This window comes from Leucoraja erinacea, chromosome 9, assembly GCF_028641065.1.
Source record: "Leucoraja erinacea ecotype New England chromosome 9, Leri_hhj_1, whole genome shotgun sequence".
In the NCBI taxonomy this organism is placed as follows: Eukaryota; Metazoa; Chordata; class Chondrichthyes; order Rajiformes; family Rajidae; genus Leucoraja; species Leucoraja erinaceus.
In genome coordinates, this window is record NC_073385.1 from 41,808,038 (window position 1) to 41,823,500 (window position 15,463).

The 15,463-nt window shown below is 40.2% G+C and overlaps 1 protein-coding gene across 1 annotated transcript in view; it reads right to left on the reverse strand.

Moving 5' to 3' along the window:
• Positions 1-291: 291 nt before the first annotated feature.
• Positions 292-15,463, reverse strand: part of coch (coagulation factor C homolog, cochlin (Limulus polyphemus)) — a 36,693-nt gene continuing 21,521 nt past the window's right edge. The window contains exons 7-12 of the mRNA XM_055640668.1: positions 14,124-14,186; positions 13,895-14,042; positions 13,665-13,768; positions 8,575-8,801; positions 5,281-5,794; positions 292-1,693 (exon numbers count right to left, since the gene is read on the reverse strand). Coding sequence (XP_055496643.1) covers positions 1,518-1,693; positions 5,281-5,794; positions 8,575-8,801; positions 13,665-13,768; positions 13,895-14,042; positions 14,124-14,186 — 1,232 coding nt within the window. The 3' untranslated portion in view covers positions 292-1,517. The remainder of the gene's footprint in view (positions 1,694-5,280; positions 5,795-8,574; positions 8,802-13,664; positions 13,769-13,894; positions 14,043-14,123; positions 14,187-15,463) is intronic.

Here is a 15,463-nt window from a genome sequence, read left to right on the forward strand (position 1 = left end):
TTGAACTCATGAACCTAAAAATTTTGTTTGTTTGGTAATGGTGTGCTTTAACAGTCTCTACTGAATGCTTTTTCAGTCTTTGTTATAAACGCCACTATATTCATAGGATGTAATTAAGCTTGTTCACCTCAAACTACTTCCACTATGCAGCAAAAGCAATATTGAAGTATCAAAGAAAAATTTAAAGTATGTAAGATTACAAAAGCTTTCCCTGATAATTGATATCTTTAATTCACAGGCAATAATAAATTCATTCCATACCAAAAAAAAAAATGAGTGAAGGGCTGCACATTTCAACTGCCGTAATGACTTTATTTCTGACAGATCCTGGATAAAATTCAGTAATTCTTTTAAGATTATGGTGAGTATTTTGTAACATTTACAGTTTGTAATAAAAGTTTTTAAAAATTACATATCAGAAAGTTTCACTGCTAAAAAATAAATGATTCATGCCGCTATAAGTTTGTTTTGGAAGACAGTTTTTTTTTACAGAAAGAATACATTCTGAAACTAAAACAGAGGGAGACTGAGTGCTTGAGGTCAGTTCCATTTTGAAGAGGGTTGTTTATTAATAATAAAAGCACTCTTTTAAGGGCCTGTCCCACTTGGGCGACCTAATCCGCGTGTTCTGGCGGGTTTGCCCTCGACTCATACTCGTAGCATGGTCGTCACAAGGTCGTAGGAGGTCTTCATAACTCTCCTTCATGCACGAGGGTGGTCTCCACGTACTTGAGCCCTCAGCTAGGTCGCGGCGTTTTTTTTCAATGTGTTAAAAAATGCCTGCGAGTAAAAAAAGGTCGCCATGGAAAAAATCGATACTTTTTTTACTCGCAGGTTTAGTCGTAGTACGTCAGCATGTTAGTCGTAGGTAATCATGGGTAATCGAAGGGAGGTCGAAGGAGATTGTCTTCACTCTCCACTATTTGGTGTCCAATTTTTCCGAAGTTAGTCATAGCTAGTCGAAGCTGGTCTTCAACATGTCATTTTTTTCAAACTTTTCTAAACTCACCAATTAGGTCGCCCAAGTGGGACAGCCCCTTTAGGGTTAATAAATTGATGTGGACTGTAATTATGTTAAATATAATACCAACTTACATACTCAAATGTAATAATAGACTGGGATTTATTGAAAACTAAGATATTTTGCAGAGTATGTTACATAACATTGAAGCAAACAAAACACATTAAATGCATTTTGTATTTAGTTTTAACTGAGGTTACTTGTCACTGAAATCAAATGGCCAACAATGTTTTTCCGATACATTCACTGAACCCGCAATAACATTTTCCTCAAACATTAGCTGTTTATAAATGCAATGGATTAAGCTTTTCCAATCCTGCTGTCAATTTGGATAGATTGTCAGAGTAATAACACAGGCAGGATTGTTTGTTAATATTCAGGCCTAGATTTCTACAAAATATTGCACGAGCATGTTTGTTAGTATTGTCAGAAGAGATCTAATATGTTGTTGGTAAACGGTAGTTCCTTCCCTTTGAATATGAAGGCAGCTGTTGGTTTACATCGCTCTCAGTGAGTAATCGTTGCAAATTCCTTTAAGAATATCAGGCACCAACTTGTGAACATCCGGGAAATCCTTTGCAAAGAAAGTATGCGAATCTTTGGGTTCTGAAGCCATCGCTTTGAGTTCATTTTGCATTGCCCATGAAATTCCAACTGAATAAACTACGACACCTGAAAGAGAAAGAAAAGCATGAATTTTTGGGACAAAAATACAGGGCCCTCCATAATGTTTGGGACAAAGATCCATCATTTATTTATTTGCCTCTGTACTCCACAATTTGAGATTTGTAATAGAAAAAAAAAATCACATGTGGTTAAAGTGCACATTGTCAGATTTTAATAAAGACCATTTTTATACATTTTAGTGTCACCATAAAGAAATTACAGTAGTCATGTTTAGTATTTTGTTGCATATCCTTTGCATGCAATGACTGCTTGAAGTCTGTGATTCATGGACATCACCAGTTGCTGGGTGTCTTCTCTGGTGATGCTCTGCCAGGCCTGTATTACAGCCATCTTTAGCTTATGCTTGTTTTGGGGGCTAGTCCCCTTCAGTTTTCTCTTGAGCATGTAAAAGGCATGCTCAATTGGGTTCAGATTGGATGATTGACTTGGCCATTCAAAAATTGACAATTTTTAAGCTTTGAAAAGGACTAGATGCCGAGACCTCTCTTATACCTGCATTAAGGAGACAATTAAACACACCTGAGCAATTACTAACGCCTGTGAAGCCATGTGTCCCAAACATTCTGGTGCCCTGAAATAGGGGGACTATGTATAAACAAACACACCCTTTAATAAAATCTGACAATGTACACTTTAACCACATGTGATTTTTTTTTAATTACAAATCTCAAATTGTGGAGTACAGAGGCAAATAAATAAATGATGGATCTTTGTCCCAAACATTATGGAGGGCATTGTATCAGTGTTAAAATCCAAATCAATATCACCTAAGCTTTCTCAGGATATAGTATGGTCCAAGATGGTATATTTTCTTAAATTTTTCTTTAGTTAAAAATCTTGTTTCATTGCAGAGGCACAGATGCAGAATTTTAGTGGACAATCATTTAAAAAAAAAATGTGTGACCATAGTTGTTTGAGGCAGAGAGACATTGTCTTCAAATGCAGCCATTTTTAATACAAAATTCTCTTGTATCATGTTTTCTTTCCATTCAAACATCTAATGACGGCAAATACTAAATGATTAAAGTATCAGCTTTGGTTGGAAATTTCTGTTATATAAAATAGGTTTAAAATCAGTATTCTCATTAAATTTCTATTGCATTTTTAGAGTAATGACAGCAGGATCAAGTTCCAAACTGCCATTAGCCTGTAGATGGTGGAAAATGTTTTTGTCATTCCTCTGTCCATTTACCATCCAATATAAGCCTTTTATTTTATTGATCCCCTGTTAAGGGAAATTGGTTCCTCCCATTTTCTCTATCTAGCTTTGTTCTAGTTTTATATCTGGTAATTATAATTTCCCAATGTATTATTAGGTTAAAACTACTCTTAATTCTATATCTCATTAAAATATTAAATAGAAAATCAGGATACACAGATGCTAGTTTACATCACTGAAGGACACAAAGTGCTGCAGTAACTTTGTCAGGCAACATGGATAGGTGATGTTTCAGGTTAGCAACCATCTTCAGAGTGGGCTGAAGAAAGGTCCAGATCTGGAATGTCACCTATCCATGTTGTCCCAAGATGCTGAGTTACACCCATTACTTTGTGTCCATTTCTCTTTAATATATCTGTTTTCAATATTTAGAATCCTTTCAGCTGTTTAATCTTAGGTATTTTGAAAAAAAACATATCTTACATCTTTTATAAAAACTTTTGAAAATGTTTTAAGATATAATATAGCTGACTGCTTTTTTGACTTATGGACATGGTGAGTATTGATGCTTGAATGTGATGCTCCTTTAATGCAGTCATTCTTTAACCATGGAGAATTCCCCCCAGGATCATGAAAGATAGCTTCTACCTTTTAGCTAAATGTCACCTATATCCAAAACTAAGCTTAACCCTCCACCTGTGTTCACCTATTACGGGCCATCCTCTGTCCTGCCCCACCTCAAGAATTTTGTGCCTGCCTTTGGTATAAACCAGAATCTGCAGTCCCACGTTATTACATTTTCGCCCCAAACTATATTTAATTTAGAGATAAACTGCCAAAGCAGGCCCTTTGACCCACTGACAAGCGATACCCATAAACTAGCACTATCCTACACACTAGGGACAATTTACAATCATTTTTTACCAAGGCCAATTAACCTACAAATCTGTATGCCTTGGTAGTGTTGGAGGGGATGCGTGCATTTGGTGATAACCCACGTGATCACAGAAAAAAACGTACAAACTCCGTATAGATGGCACCCATAGTCAGGATCGAAACTGTCGTGACTGTCGATGTAAGGAAGCAACTCTACCGCTGCACCACCCATTGTGCCTTGTAAAACTAACATTAAAGATGTAGAAGTTATGTGGTTTATCACTATTTCACTATGAATAAGGGGTAAGCAATTTAGAACGGAGACGAGGAAACACTTTTTCTCACAGAGAGTTGTGAGTCTGTGGAATTCTCTACCTCAGAGAGTGGTGTTCTCTGGAAACTTTCAAGAGAGAGCTAGATAGGGCTCTTAAAGATAGCAGATTCAGGGGATATGGGGAGAAGGCAGGAATGGGGTACTGATTTGGGATGATCAGCCAAGATCACATTGAATGGCGGTGCCGTCATGATGGGCCGAATGGCCTGCACCTATTTTCTTTACTCTTTTTAACCATAATATAGCATATTTGCATTAGATTATGGCAGCTATTGCATTTACAGCAATATACAAAATAGAGCATTGTTCTCAGAGGAATAAACAATAGACATTATAGAAAATGGGACAAGAGCTTGTGGTTAATTAAACTCAGGACCTCTCCTATGGTTACACAACGATCTCTGGCAACAGATTGATCCCTATTTCCACAAATGGGGAATAACATACATTATATTCAGGAATTCACAAGGGTGAGAGGGGATCTTATAGAAAAGTATAAAATTGTAAAAGGACTGGACAAGCTCGATGCAGGAAAAATGATCCCAATGTTGGGGGAGTCCAGAACCAAGGGCCGCAGTCTAAGAATAAAGGGGAGGCCATTTAAAACTGAGATGAGAGAAGAAAAAAAATTCACCCAGAGAGTTGTGAATTTATGGAATTCTCTGCCACAGAAGGCAGTAGAGGCCAATTCACTGGATGAATTTAAAAGAGAATTTGATAGAGCTCTCAGGGTTAGCGGAATCAACGGATATGGGGAGAAAGCAGGCACGGGTTGCTGATTGTGGATGATCAGCCATGATCACAATGAATGGCAGTGCTGGTTCAAAGGGCCGAATGGCCTACTCCTGCACCTATCTTCTATTGTCTATTGAGGTGGGTGGGTGGAGGGGAGCTTGAGCTTGCGTTTGTAAAATGGTGGCAGTGACTCCAAGCTGCTGTAAGTGCCACAGAGTCCTGGCAACATCCTCGTAAATAATTTCTGCACCCTTTCCAGCTTGACAACATATTTCCTCTGACATGGTGCCCAGAACTGAACTCAATACTCTAAATGCAGCCTCATCAACATTTTATATAACTGCAACATGACCACCCAACCTCTACACTCTGACTGATGAAGGCACATTCGATATCACCATATTTAAAAAATGACCATTTATTTGCACATTGTAACTAAGTTTGCAATTATATGACTCATCCACACACCTGCTTGATGCGCCGCAGTCGCTGGACTTGCAACATTATCGTAAGATTGACCATCAGTAATGACAATCAGCACATTTACGTTGTTGTTCTTAATTTTTCCGAAGAGGTTCTTCGTGGTGTGTGCAATTGCTTCTCCAGTGGCTGTGCCCCCACTCCAGTAACGGATGCTACTGATGGCATTGAGCACATCATCCTTTGTTACATGGGCATCAAAATCAAATTCAGTTCTCTGGTCATATGTGAACTGAACAGCGCCAACTCTTGATCCAATCTGATGAATGTCAAAGGGCTTCACGATTTCAGTGATGAAGTTTAAAACAGTGCGGAAATTGTTGTCCCCAACGCTGCTCGATCCATCAATTAGGAAGGCAAGGTTGACTGAATTGTGACATGTTCTACTGCATGCCATCTGGTTGTAAGAGCACATCCTTTGTGCTAGAGGCTTTATGAACTTGTACATACCAAACCAATTTGGGATAGCGTAAGAAAATGCTCCATTGTTTTTGCAAACAATCTGGGAACATAGAAAAACAAAAGTTCAAATCTGAAGTGTCTTTGTAATGATAACTAGAAATAATGGACGTATTTGAAACTGATGGCATTAAATAAATGTCCCTATTTTTCATACTAATAACGATGAATTAGACTACATCACATATGTGGTTAAGTTTCTTATGCTGGTCACCACGAATTCATTTGCCTAGAAATTATATGATAATATTTGGTCATTGGGACAATCAAATCTGCTCCATCATTCAATCATGGCTGATCTATTTTTCCCTCTCAACCTCATTCTCTTGCCTTATCCCGGTAAGTTTTGGCGCCCTTACTAATCAAGAACCTATCGATCTCCACTTTAAAAATACCCAATGACTTGTCCTCCACCGCCATCTGTGATAATGAATTGCACTGATTCACCACCCTCTGATTAAAGAAATTCCATCTAATTTCCATTCTAATGATGCATTCTTTTAGACAATAGGTGCAGGAGTAGGTTATTCGTCCCTTCGAGCCAGCACCGCCATTCAATGTGATCATGGCTGATCATCCCCAATCGGTACCCCGTTCCTGCCTTCTCCCCATATCCCGTGACTCCGCTATCTTTAAGTCCTATCTAGCTCTCCCTTGAAAGTATCCAGAGAACAGGCCTCCACCGCCCTCCGAGGCAGAGAATTCCACAGACACAACTCAGTGTGAAAAAGTGTTTCCTCATCTCTGTTCTAAATGGCTTACCCCTTATTCTTAAACAGTGGCCCCTGGTTCTGGACTCCCCCAACATCTAGCGCCTGCCTCTAAACCCTTAATAATCTTATATGCTTCAATAAGATCCCCTCTCATCCTAAACTCCAGAGTATACAAGCCCAGCCTCTCCATTCTCTCAGCATATGACAGTCTCGCCATCCCAGGAATTAACAATGTAAACCTATGCTCCACTCCCTCAATAGCAATAATGTCCTTCCTCAAATTTGGAGACCAAAACTGCACACAATACTCCAGGTGTGGTCTCACTAGGGCCCTGTGCAACTGCAGAATGACCTCATTGCTCCTATACTCAACTACTCAATTAATGATTTGGACGAGGGAATTGAATACAACATCTCCAAGTTTGTGGATGACACGAAGCTGGGGTGCAATATTAGCTGTGAGGAGGATGCTAGGAAGCTGCAAGGTGACTTGGATAGGCTGGGTGAGTGGGCAAATGCACGGCAGATGCAGTATAATGTGGATAAATGTGAGGTTATCCTCTTTGGTGGCAAAAACATGAAAGTTGACTATTATCTAAATGGTGGCCGATTAGGAAAAGGGGAGATGCAACGTGACCTGGGTGTCATGGTACACCAGTCATTGAAAGTAGGCATGCAGGTGCAGCAGGCAGTGAATAAAGCGAATGGTATGTTAGCATTCATAGCAAAAGGATTTGAGTATAGAAGCAGGGAGGTTCTCTGCAGTTGTACAGGGTCTTGGTGAGACCACACCTGGAGCATTGCGTACAGTTTTGGTCTCATAATCTGAGGAAAGACATTCTTGCTATAGAGGGAGTACAGAGAAGGTTCACCAGTCTGATTCCTGGGATGTCAGGTCTTTCATATGAAGAAAGACTGGATAGACTCGGCTTGTACTCGCTAGAATTTAGAAGATTGAGGGGGGATCTTATAGAAACTTACAAAATTCTTAAGGGGTTGGACAGGCTAGATGCAGGAATATTGTTCCCAATGTTGGGGAAGTCTAGGACAAGGGGTCACAGTTTAAGGATAAAGGGGAAATCCTTTAGGACCGAGATGAGAAAAACATTTTTCACACAGAGAGTGGTGAATCTCTGGAACTCTCTGCCACAAAAGGTAGTTGAGGCCAGTTCATTGGCTATATTTAAGAGGGAGCTAGATGTGACCCTTGTGGCTAAAATGATCAGGGGGTATGGAGAGAAGGCAGGTACAGGATACTGAGTTGGATGATCAGCCATGATCATATTGAATGGTGGTGCAGGCTCGAAGGGCCGAATGGCCTACTCCTGCACCTTTTTCTATATTTCTACTCTTGTTATAAAGGCCAAAATGTAATTTGCTGTCTTCGCTGCCTGCTGTACCTGCATGCTTACTTTCATTGACTGATGAACAAGGACCTCCAGATCCCGTTGTACTTCCCCTTTTATTCTGAAGCTGCAACATTCACTCAATCTAGGAAACATGCCCACGTTGCATAATTTGCACATTCTACTCTGATGCTGAAATTTACATCTGTTTATTCCATAAAATATTTCTAATTCAATGAATGTTAATTGCTGAAGATTTCTCAAATGTTTTTTAAAAGAAACACCAAAAAGCTGGTTGCAAAATTCTAAAGGGAGTTTTAAAATTTCAGACAATTAGTGAAAAGTTAAACCATTTCATTGGATGTTAACACAACTAACAAAATATGAATGGGGTAGTCAAAATGACAGCAATATAGTGGATTAGAAATGATAAAAAAAACTTTAACACACCTGTGTAATGTTGAATATAAAACACAACTAATTGATACACCCGTCTCAACAGAAAAGACATGGGAAGGATCTGCAGTTGCTGGTTTATACCGAAGGTAGACACAAATTACTGGAGTATCTTAGCAGGTCAGGCAGCATCTCCAGAGAAAAGGAACAGGGGACATTTCGGGTCTGAACCCTTCTTCAGACCCGAAACGCCACCTATTCCTTTTCTTCAGTGATGCTGCCTGACCGCTAAGTTACTCCAGCACTTTGTGTCCATCTTCAACAGAAAAGCTGTAGGTTAAGGTTACAGGTTTGTGCAGTGATCTTACCTTTTCTGCATAATTTGGATCGAACACCATCTTTTGCTCTTCAGGAAGGGCTTTTGCAACTGAGACAATAAAGACATTAATACCAGATTCTCTGGCTTGATTTGCAGCACTGTCCACGTCATCCGAGGGCCATCCATCCACCAAGATAACGACAACCTTTGGATATCCAGTCCGTGTCCCCTTGCTGGCGGTGAAGAAGCCCTCAGTTGTGTGCATCAATGCCTTGCCTAGTATATGCAATGCACATTGAGTGAACAGGTATACACTGACATTTCTATATAATTAAAATTTAAGCTTGTCAGGATAGTATTGGCAACACGCTTTCTCTATAGAGGCTCTTTGGCCCAACTTGCCTACACTGACCAACGTACCCCAACCTTCACTCGTCCAACCTGCCTCCGTTTGGCCCATATCCCTCTAAACCTATCCTTTCCATTTACTTATCCAAATGTGTCTTATATGTTGTGGATGTTGGGTCTTTCCATATCTTTTGAATTTTTTGAAGCTATAAAGAGTGCAGGGAAGATTTTGAGGATCTTGCCAGGACTCAAGGGCCTAAGCTATAGGGAGAGATTGAGCAATCTAGGTCTTTATTTTTAGGTGCTCAGGAGGTAGAAAGGTTATCTTAAGGAGGTGTTTCAACTCATGAGAGGAATAGATAAGGTGGATGTCCAGAGTATTTTACCCAGAGTAGGGGAATCAAGATCCAGAGCACATTGAGCGGGTGGTGGGTATATGGATTGAGCCGACAGAGGAGGTTGTTGGGGCAGGTACTATAACAACATTTAAGACATTTGGGCAGGTATATGGATAGGAAACGTTGAGAGAGTGAAGGGGGCGCTGTTCTGGCGGCAGCCATGGCAGCAGCGCGTCAGCCTTTCAATTTTATTTTTAGTATGTTTTAAAGTGTGTATTTAGTGGGGTTTTTTGTGGGGGGTGGTGTGGGTGGTGTAAGGGGGAAACCGCTTCGGTCGCCTCCTCCATGGAGAGGCGACTTTTTCCAGGTCGCTTCCCCCGTGGCCTACCACCAAGGATCGAGGTCTTTCCCGGAGACGTGCCCGGGGCTTCAGCGGCAGGCGCAGCGTGGACTCGGCGTGGAGCGGGTGAGCCCTCGCTGGGGCTCGCCGGAGGGGAGCGCTCCGTTTCACTGGCCTGGGGCAGCCGGCAGCCTGAAGTCGCAGCCTGAAGCCGCGGTCTGCAGAGTTCCAGCTGCTGCGGCGTCTACAGCCCGGGATCCCTCGTGGGGGACCCGGGGGAAGAAGAAGCCGCCATTGCCGGCCCGCGGATAACTTCTACCGCGGGCCCGGCATGGACTTACCATCACCCCTGGAGGGGAGCTTCGACCGCCGGCCCTGCAGTCTACGGTGCTTCTGGCTGCGGCGGGGACTTTAAATCTCAACCGCCGGCCTGCGGCCTACACAATCTTGAAGCCGCGGTCTCCGGTGAGGAAAGACCGATCCTGGACTGGACTCTGGTCTTGTCCACGGGGGGGGGGGAATGGAGGAGGACGGCCAAAATTTTTTGTGCCTTCCACCACAGTGATGAATGCTGTGGTGGATGTTTATGTTACATGTTGTGTCCTGTTTATGCATTTTATTATTTTGTTAACCCATCTTTATGCTTTGTATGGAACTGATTTTTAAATTATGTAAAGCACTTTGGGGTCAATGAAAATTGACTATAAATGTGCTATATAAATAAACTTATTATTATTATATTATTATTATTAATAGCCAAACATGGGCAGGTGAGAGCAGTGTAGATGTGGCATCTCGGTTGGTATGGACAAGTTGGGCAGAAGGGCCTGTTTCCATGCTCTACAGCTCTATCTCTTATGACCTTCTCTGCACATCTTCCCAATCCGTTCACCCCACCACACCACCAAGCACTCTTGCTGCAAAATACTGCATCTCACAGGAGCACATCATTTGATGAAATTAGATTACTGACCTGATACCAGTTTATAAGATTATGAAAGTTATAAATAGGATAGACAGTCTGAATCTTTATCACAGGGGTCAAATGTTAAGGACAAAGGAACATAACTCTAAGCTCAGAGGGCAGTGGTTTAAAGGAGATGGTGGGGCAAGATTATTACAAAGTGTGTGCTGGGTGCCCGGAACATACTGCTAGGGGTGGTGGTGGAAGCAGATAGGACGATTGCGCTTAAGTAGCATGAATATGCAGGGATAGAGAGTTATGGTTCATGTGCGGGGGAAAGGATTAGTTTAATCATGCTCAACACAGATATTGTGGGCTGAAGGGCCTATTTCTGTTCTTACTGTTCTATGTTCTAATTTGATAATGGATCCTTAAAATATTAACATTTCTGTTTGCATTGAAGAGTCAGTCTGTTAAAATCTTAAATAGAGAAACAGCACTTGCTGGAAGGAAGGGGAAACGAATCAACCAATTTCTAGCATGTTTATAATTCCAGCTCGGGTGAGCAGAAATGTGGAAAACACAAGTTGACGGTTACATTTTATACTGGTTTATAATTAATTATGGACGTATAGAACTTAGTTAACTTTAGAAAATAAATTAAAGTCTCAGAAAATTTAGTGTGGTAGATTCATTTCCTTATTTGAAAGAAAATTTCAGACCAACTCCAATAAAGTCCTTTGGAAGAGCACCAAGCTCATTCCCACTGGAATGAATGTGAAAGCACAGCTTTCTACTTTACATTGAGTGAATTTTGGAGGTTATCCAGTTTATGCTTTTCTGTAAAACCAGCAATGTCAATAGTCTAGAAATAGTGACTATGATTGAATTTTTGATTGGATAGTTGTCATATTATCCCAAACAATCATTCCATTGCAATAAGCCGCAAAGTGGTTATTGAAATGTGGCACAATTACAAATACTTGATCCTACTGACATGAAGCTGTAATTGGTTGATAAAGAATATGGGAGATCACTGTCTATGTGTTTATATTCTAATTAAAACACGGCATCAGCTGATGAATAGGAGGTTTGGCGATTGTAATGAATGATAGCAGATCCACTTCTGGGACTAGCATGCAAAGAGCCACCTGGCTTTGATGCCATCTATGGCAACACTATGACTGAGCCATCTTTTGTGCCTCAATGTCAACTTACTATTTAGAAATGGGAAAAATAAAAAACAGGATATTTTTCCCAGTAAAACATTGGACTGTTCTAGTAATTATGTGCTTAAAATCAAGCTTGATAAGTACACTTCAATAAAATTTAAGTACTTGCATTCATGCATTAATCATTTATTAATTTGCATCCTCGGCTATTATATTCCTTCCTCTACCAACTAGAACAATTGCCTAGAAATTCATCCCTGGTTGATGATAATAAAATGCTCCCTATAGTAGTGTCAGTATCTAGAACTCTGTCTGATTTTATCAGAATATTCACTTTACCCTTCAGCTGTGAACCAGCATGTTAGTCACAGATGTGGGTCTGTTATCATTCATTACAATCGTTAAACCTCCTATTCATCAGCTGATGCAGTGTTTTAATTAAATTGGTTGATTCTCTTCCCCCTCCCTCTCAGTAAGTGCTGTTTCTCCATTTAAGATTTTAACAGACTGACTCGCCAATGCAAACAGTAATTCTAATATTTTATGGATCCATTAATCAATTCTGTAATGCCTGGCGCTCCCTCAATTCATTGTGGAATTTCTCTCTAGATCCACATGGACTCCTGCATCATAAAACCATATCTTGGATGGAACCAGAACAAGTGTCCCCCGCTAACTTTCTCTTGTCCACAACCCTTTTCATTTAAAAAAAAAAGCCTTTGTCCTGTCGTATCATTTTGTAAAGGGGAATCAAATCATGTCAGGCATGGAGACTTCAGTTAATTGCAATGGGCTCTAGTTTATAAGACTTTGTAGTGGTTCCACAGAGAAGTGCTAGCAATATCCTACCTGTGGGTCAAGTGCCTCTGATTTCCACATTAGCGCTTTGCAGTAGGAGGTCAAGTGCCAGTACATCTGATCTCCTCCACTGCCCAAGACTTGATGAGCACAAATAGCTTGAGCTGCGTGTGGATGTCATAGTCATACAGCATGGAATCTGGTCCTTCGGCCCAAATTGCCCATGCCGACTAAAATGCCCCATCTATGCTAGTCCCACCTGCCTGCACTTGGCCCATATCCCTCTAAACCTTTCCTATCTATGAACAAGGGGGACTTTGTAAGCGCCCGTTATGTGGCGACTATTTGATAACCTTGAGTATGCAAACAAAGAATTTGTAACATGACAATAAAGCGTTCAGTCATACCTGTCCAAATGTCTTTTAAACTTTGTTATCGTACTTGGCTCAACCACATCCTCTGGCAGCTCGTTCCATATACCCATCACCATATGTGAAGAAAACTTTCCCCTCACATTGCTACTAAATCTTTCTCCTCTCACCTTAAATCTATGTGCCCTGTTTCTAGATTTCCCCACTCTGCGTAAAATGCTCTGTGCATTCACCCTATCCCCCTCATGATCTTATACATCTCCATAAGATCACCCCTCAGACTCCTGCACTCCAAGGAATAAAGTCCTAGCCTGCCCAACCTCTCTATATCTCATGCCCTTGAATCTTGGGACCATCCTCGTAAATCATGGTACTCTTTCCAGCTTAATGACATAACTGAACACAGTACTCAAACTGCGGCCACACCAACAACTTGTACAACTGTAACATAACCTCCCAACTTCTAGACCCTGATTCATGAAGGCCAATGTGCCAGAAGCCTTCTTGACCACTCTATCTACCTGTGACACCACCTTCTGGGAAGTATGCACCTGAACGTGTAGATCCCTCTGCTCTACAACACTCCCCAGAGCCCTACCATTCACAAGTGAAAGACCTACCCTGGTTTGACCTCCCAAAATGTGACACCTCACACTTATAAAACTCCATTAGCCATCCCTCCGCCTACTTGCCTATCTCACTATATGCGAGTAAGGTGGGCTAAAAATTGTAAGAGCTATCATGTACCGTTTTGGCATAATTCAGGGCATAACTATGCACGTAAACACACAGACAGACTCACAATCAAGCAAGATGAGAGTTTTAGGAATATATAGAGAAGAGATTGTTATAAATACACAACACTCACCAACATAGCTGTTGCCTCCTCGGTATGTCACATTTTTAATGGCAGCTGTGAGATCTCTTGAATTCATGTTGTCCTTCAACATGAACTCTGTTTTAGGATTGTCACTGTATATATAATACACGAAATACATTGTGATTCATCTTAACCAATACAATGAGTGGAAATGTTGGTTAAGCTTTATTTGTAAAAACAATTAAAAAATGATTTTGTTCAACTTTTTCCCACATTACCTGATTTGCACAATGCCAACAAGTGGCCCATCTGGCCCAATGCCAAGCAAGTTGGTGACTCTAGTGATAAAATTCTTCTGTAGGTTAAATCTGCGTTTACCAAGGTTCCAGCTCCCATCTATTAAGAAAGCAATATCGGCCTTGCAATCTGTGGGGTTAAGAACATGCTGCTTTTCAATCAATTGATAATAAATCACTAACAAGATTTGTGAGTGTGGGAGGAACTCACCTTTGTTTATCGGTTTTGAATTCTTTTTCCCACTTTTTCCAGTTTTTTTCTTTATGGCCCGTGCTAGAAATGTTAACAGTGGAGAGTGTTAGTCCAAGTGCAGGTTTCATGTTTCCTTGCATGTATTTTACATCATCTTGCTGAAATTGGGGAAAATTTGAGGGAGAAATAGAATATTAAACATAGAGCGCTCTTTTCCCTCGATCTTCTACAATGTTGGAAAGCGAAGGCATAACCTAATAACAAAGTTCTGGATGGACTCTTTGGGGGAAAACAGAGTTCATATTTTAAGTCCCTAGCCATTCTTCAAGACTTCCAGGCCAACTCTGAAGAAAAACCATTGCCATGAAATGTCAAATTTGCTTCTCATTTCACAGATACCTCTTGACTACTACCTATTATTTTTTTGTTTTTCATTTCAGATTTCTTGCAGGTGCAGTCTTTTGATTTTCACTAAAATTGAATACACAATGTCTGTAATACATAATAAAGTTGAACCATCTGTTATTGGATGCAAATCTTTTAAATAATTTTACTGCCCTGAAAGTGTAAAGGTACTCCACAAAATGTCTATCTCCGGAAAATAACCCTGCTCATAAACCTCTCCATTAACCTTGTGTTTCTCTTCACAGTAATGAAACTCTTACAGAAAATACTATAATCCTATTAATAAACCTTCATATAAATTGAATTAGATGAAGATAATCAAGCAGTTCATATTTGTACAATAATAACGTTGGGACCAAAAATCTTTGTCATATCATAAAATATTTTTGAAAAGGTACCTTTTCTACATTAAGCGGTTGAATACTGGCAACAGACCAAAACAATTATAATAGTATCCAGTATATTTTGCCATCATCCAGAAAGTTTCATGTTTGGAAACAATGTCAATTTTATTCCATTGATCCCTGCATGTTTTTTTTTGGGGGGGGGGGGATTACTATTCCACATATTATTGACTAAGTTTCAAATAATAGTTTGAACTAAATTGTCACAATACGATAATTTACATCGAGGTAACAATAGGCTTCCTGTACCTTGTTACTTGCAATATAATAAATTTGATGGTGTACTTATTTGATGGGATCTAGATTAGGCTAGGGCCAATATACCAGAGAGTAAAGCTACAAGTTTCAGACCTTGGCAGGCTCCTTTTTCTTGGAAAATATTTGCAGGAGTAAAACTGTCTGGAGAAAGCTCAATTGCAGCATCACCATTTAAGAAAGATGAAAATTCTAATGAGAAAGACCTAATAAATCATATTGCATCATGTCCTGCTTTTGTTTTTCAAAATACAAAACAATTATTTCAAAAACTTCCTGTGGCTGATAATTAAA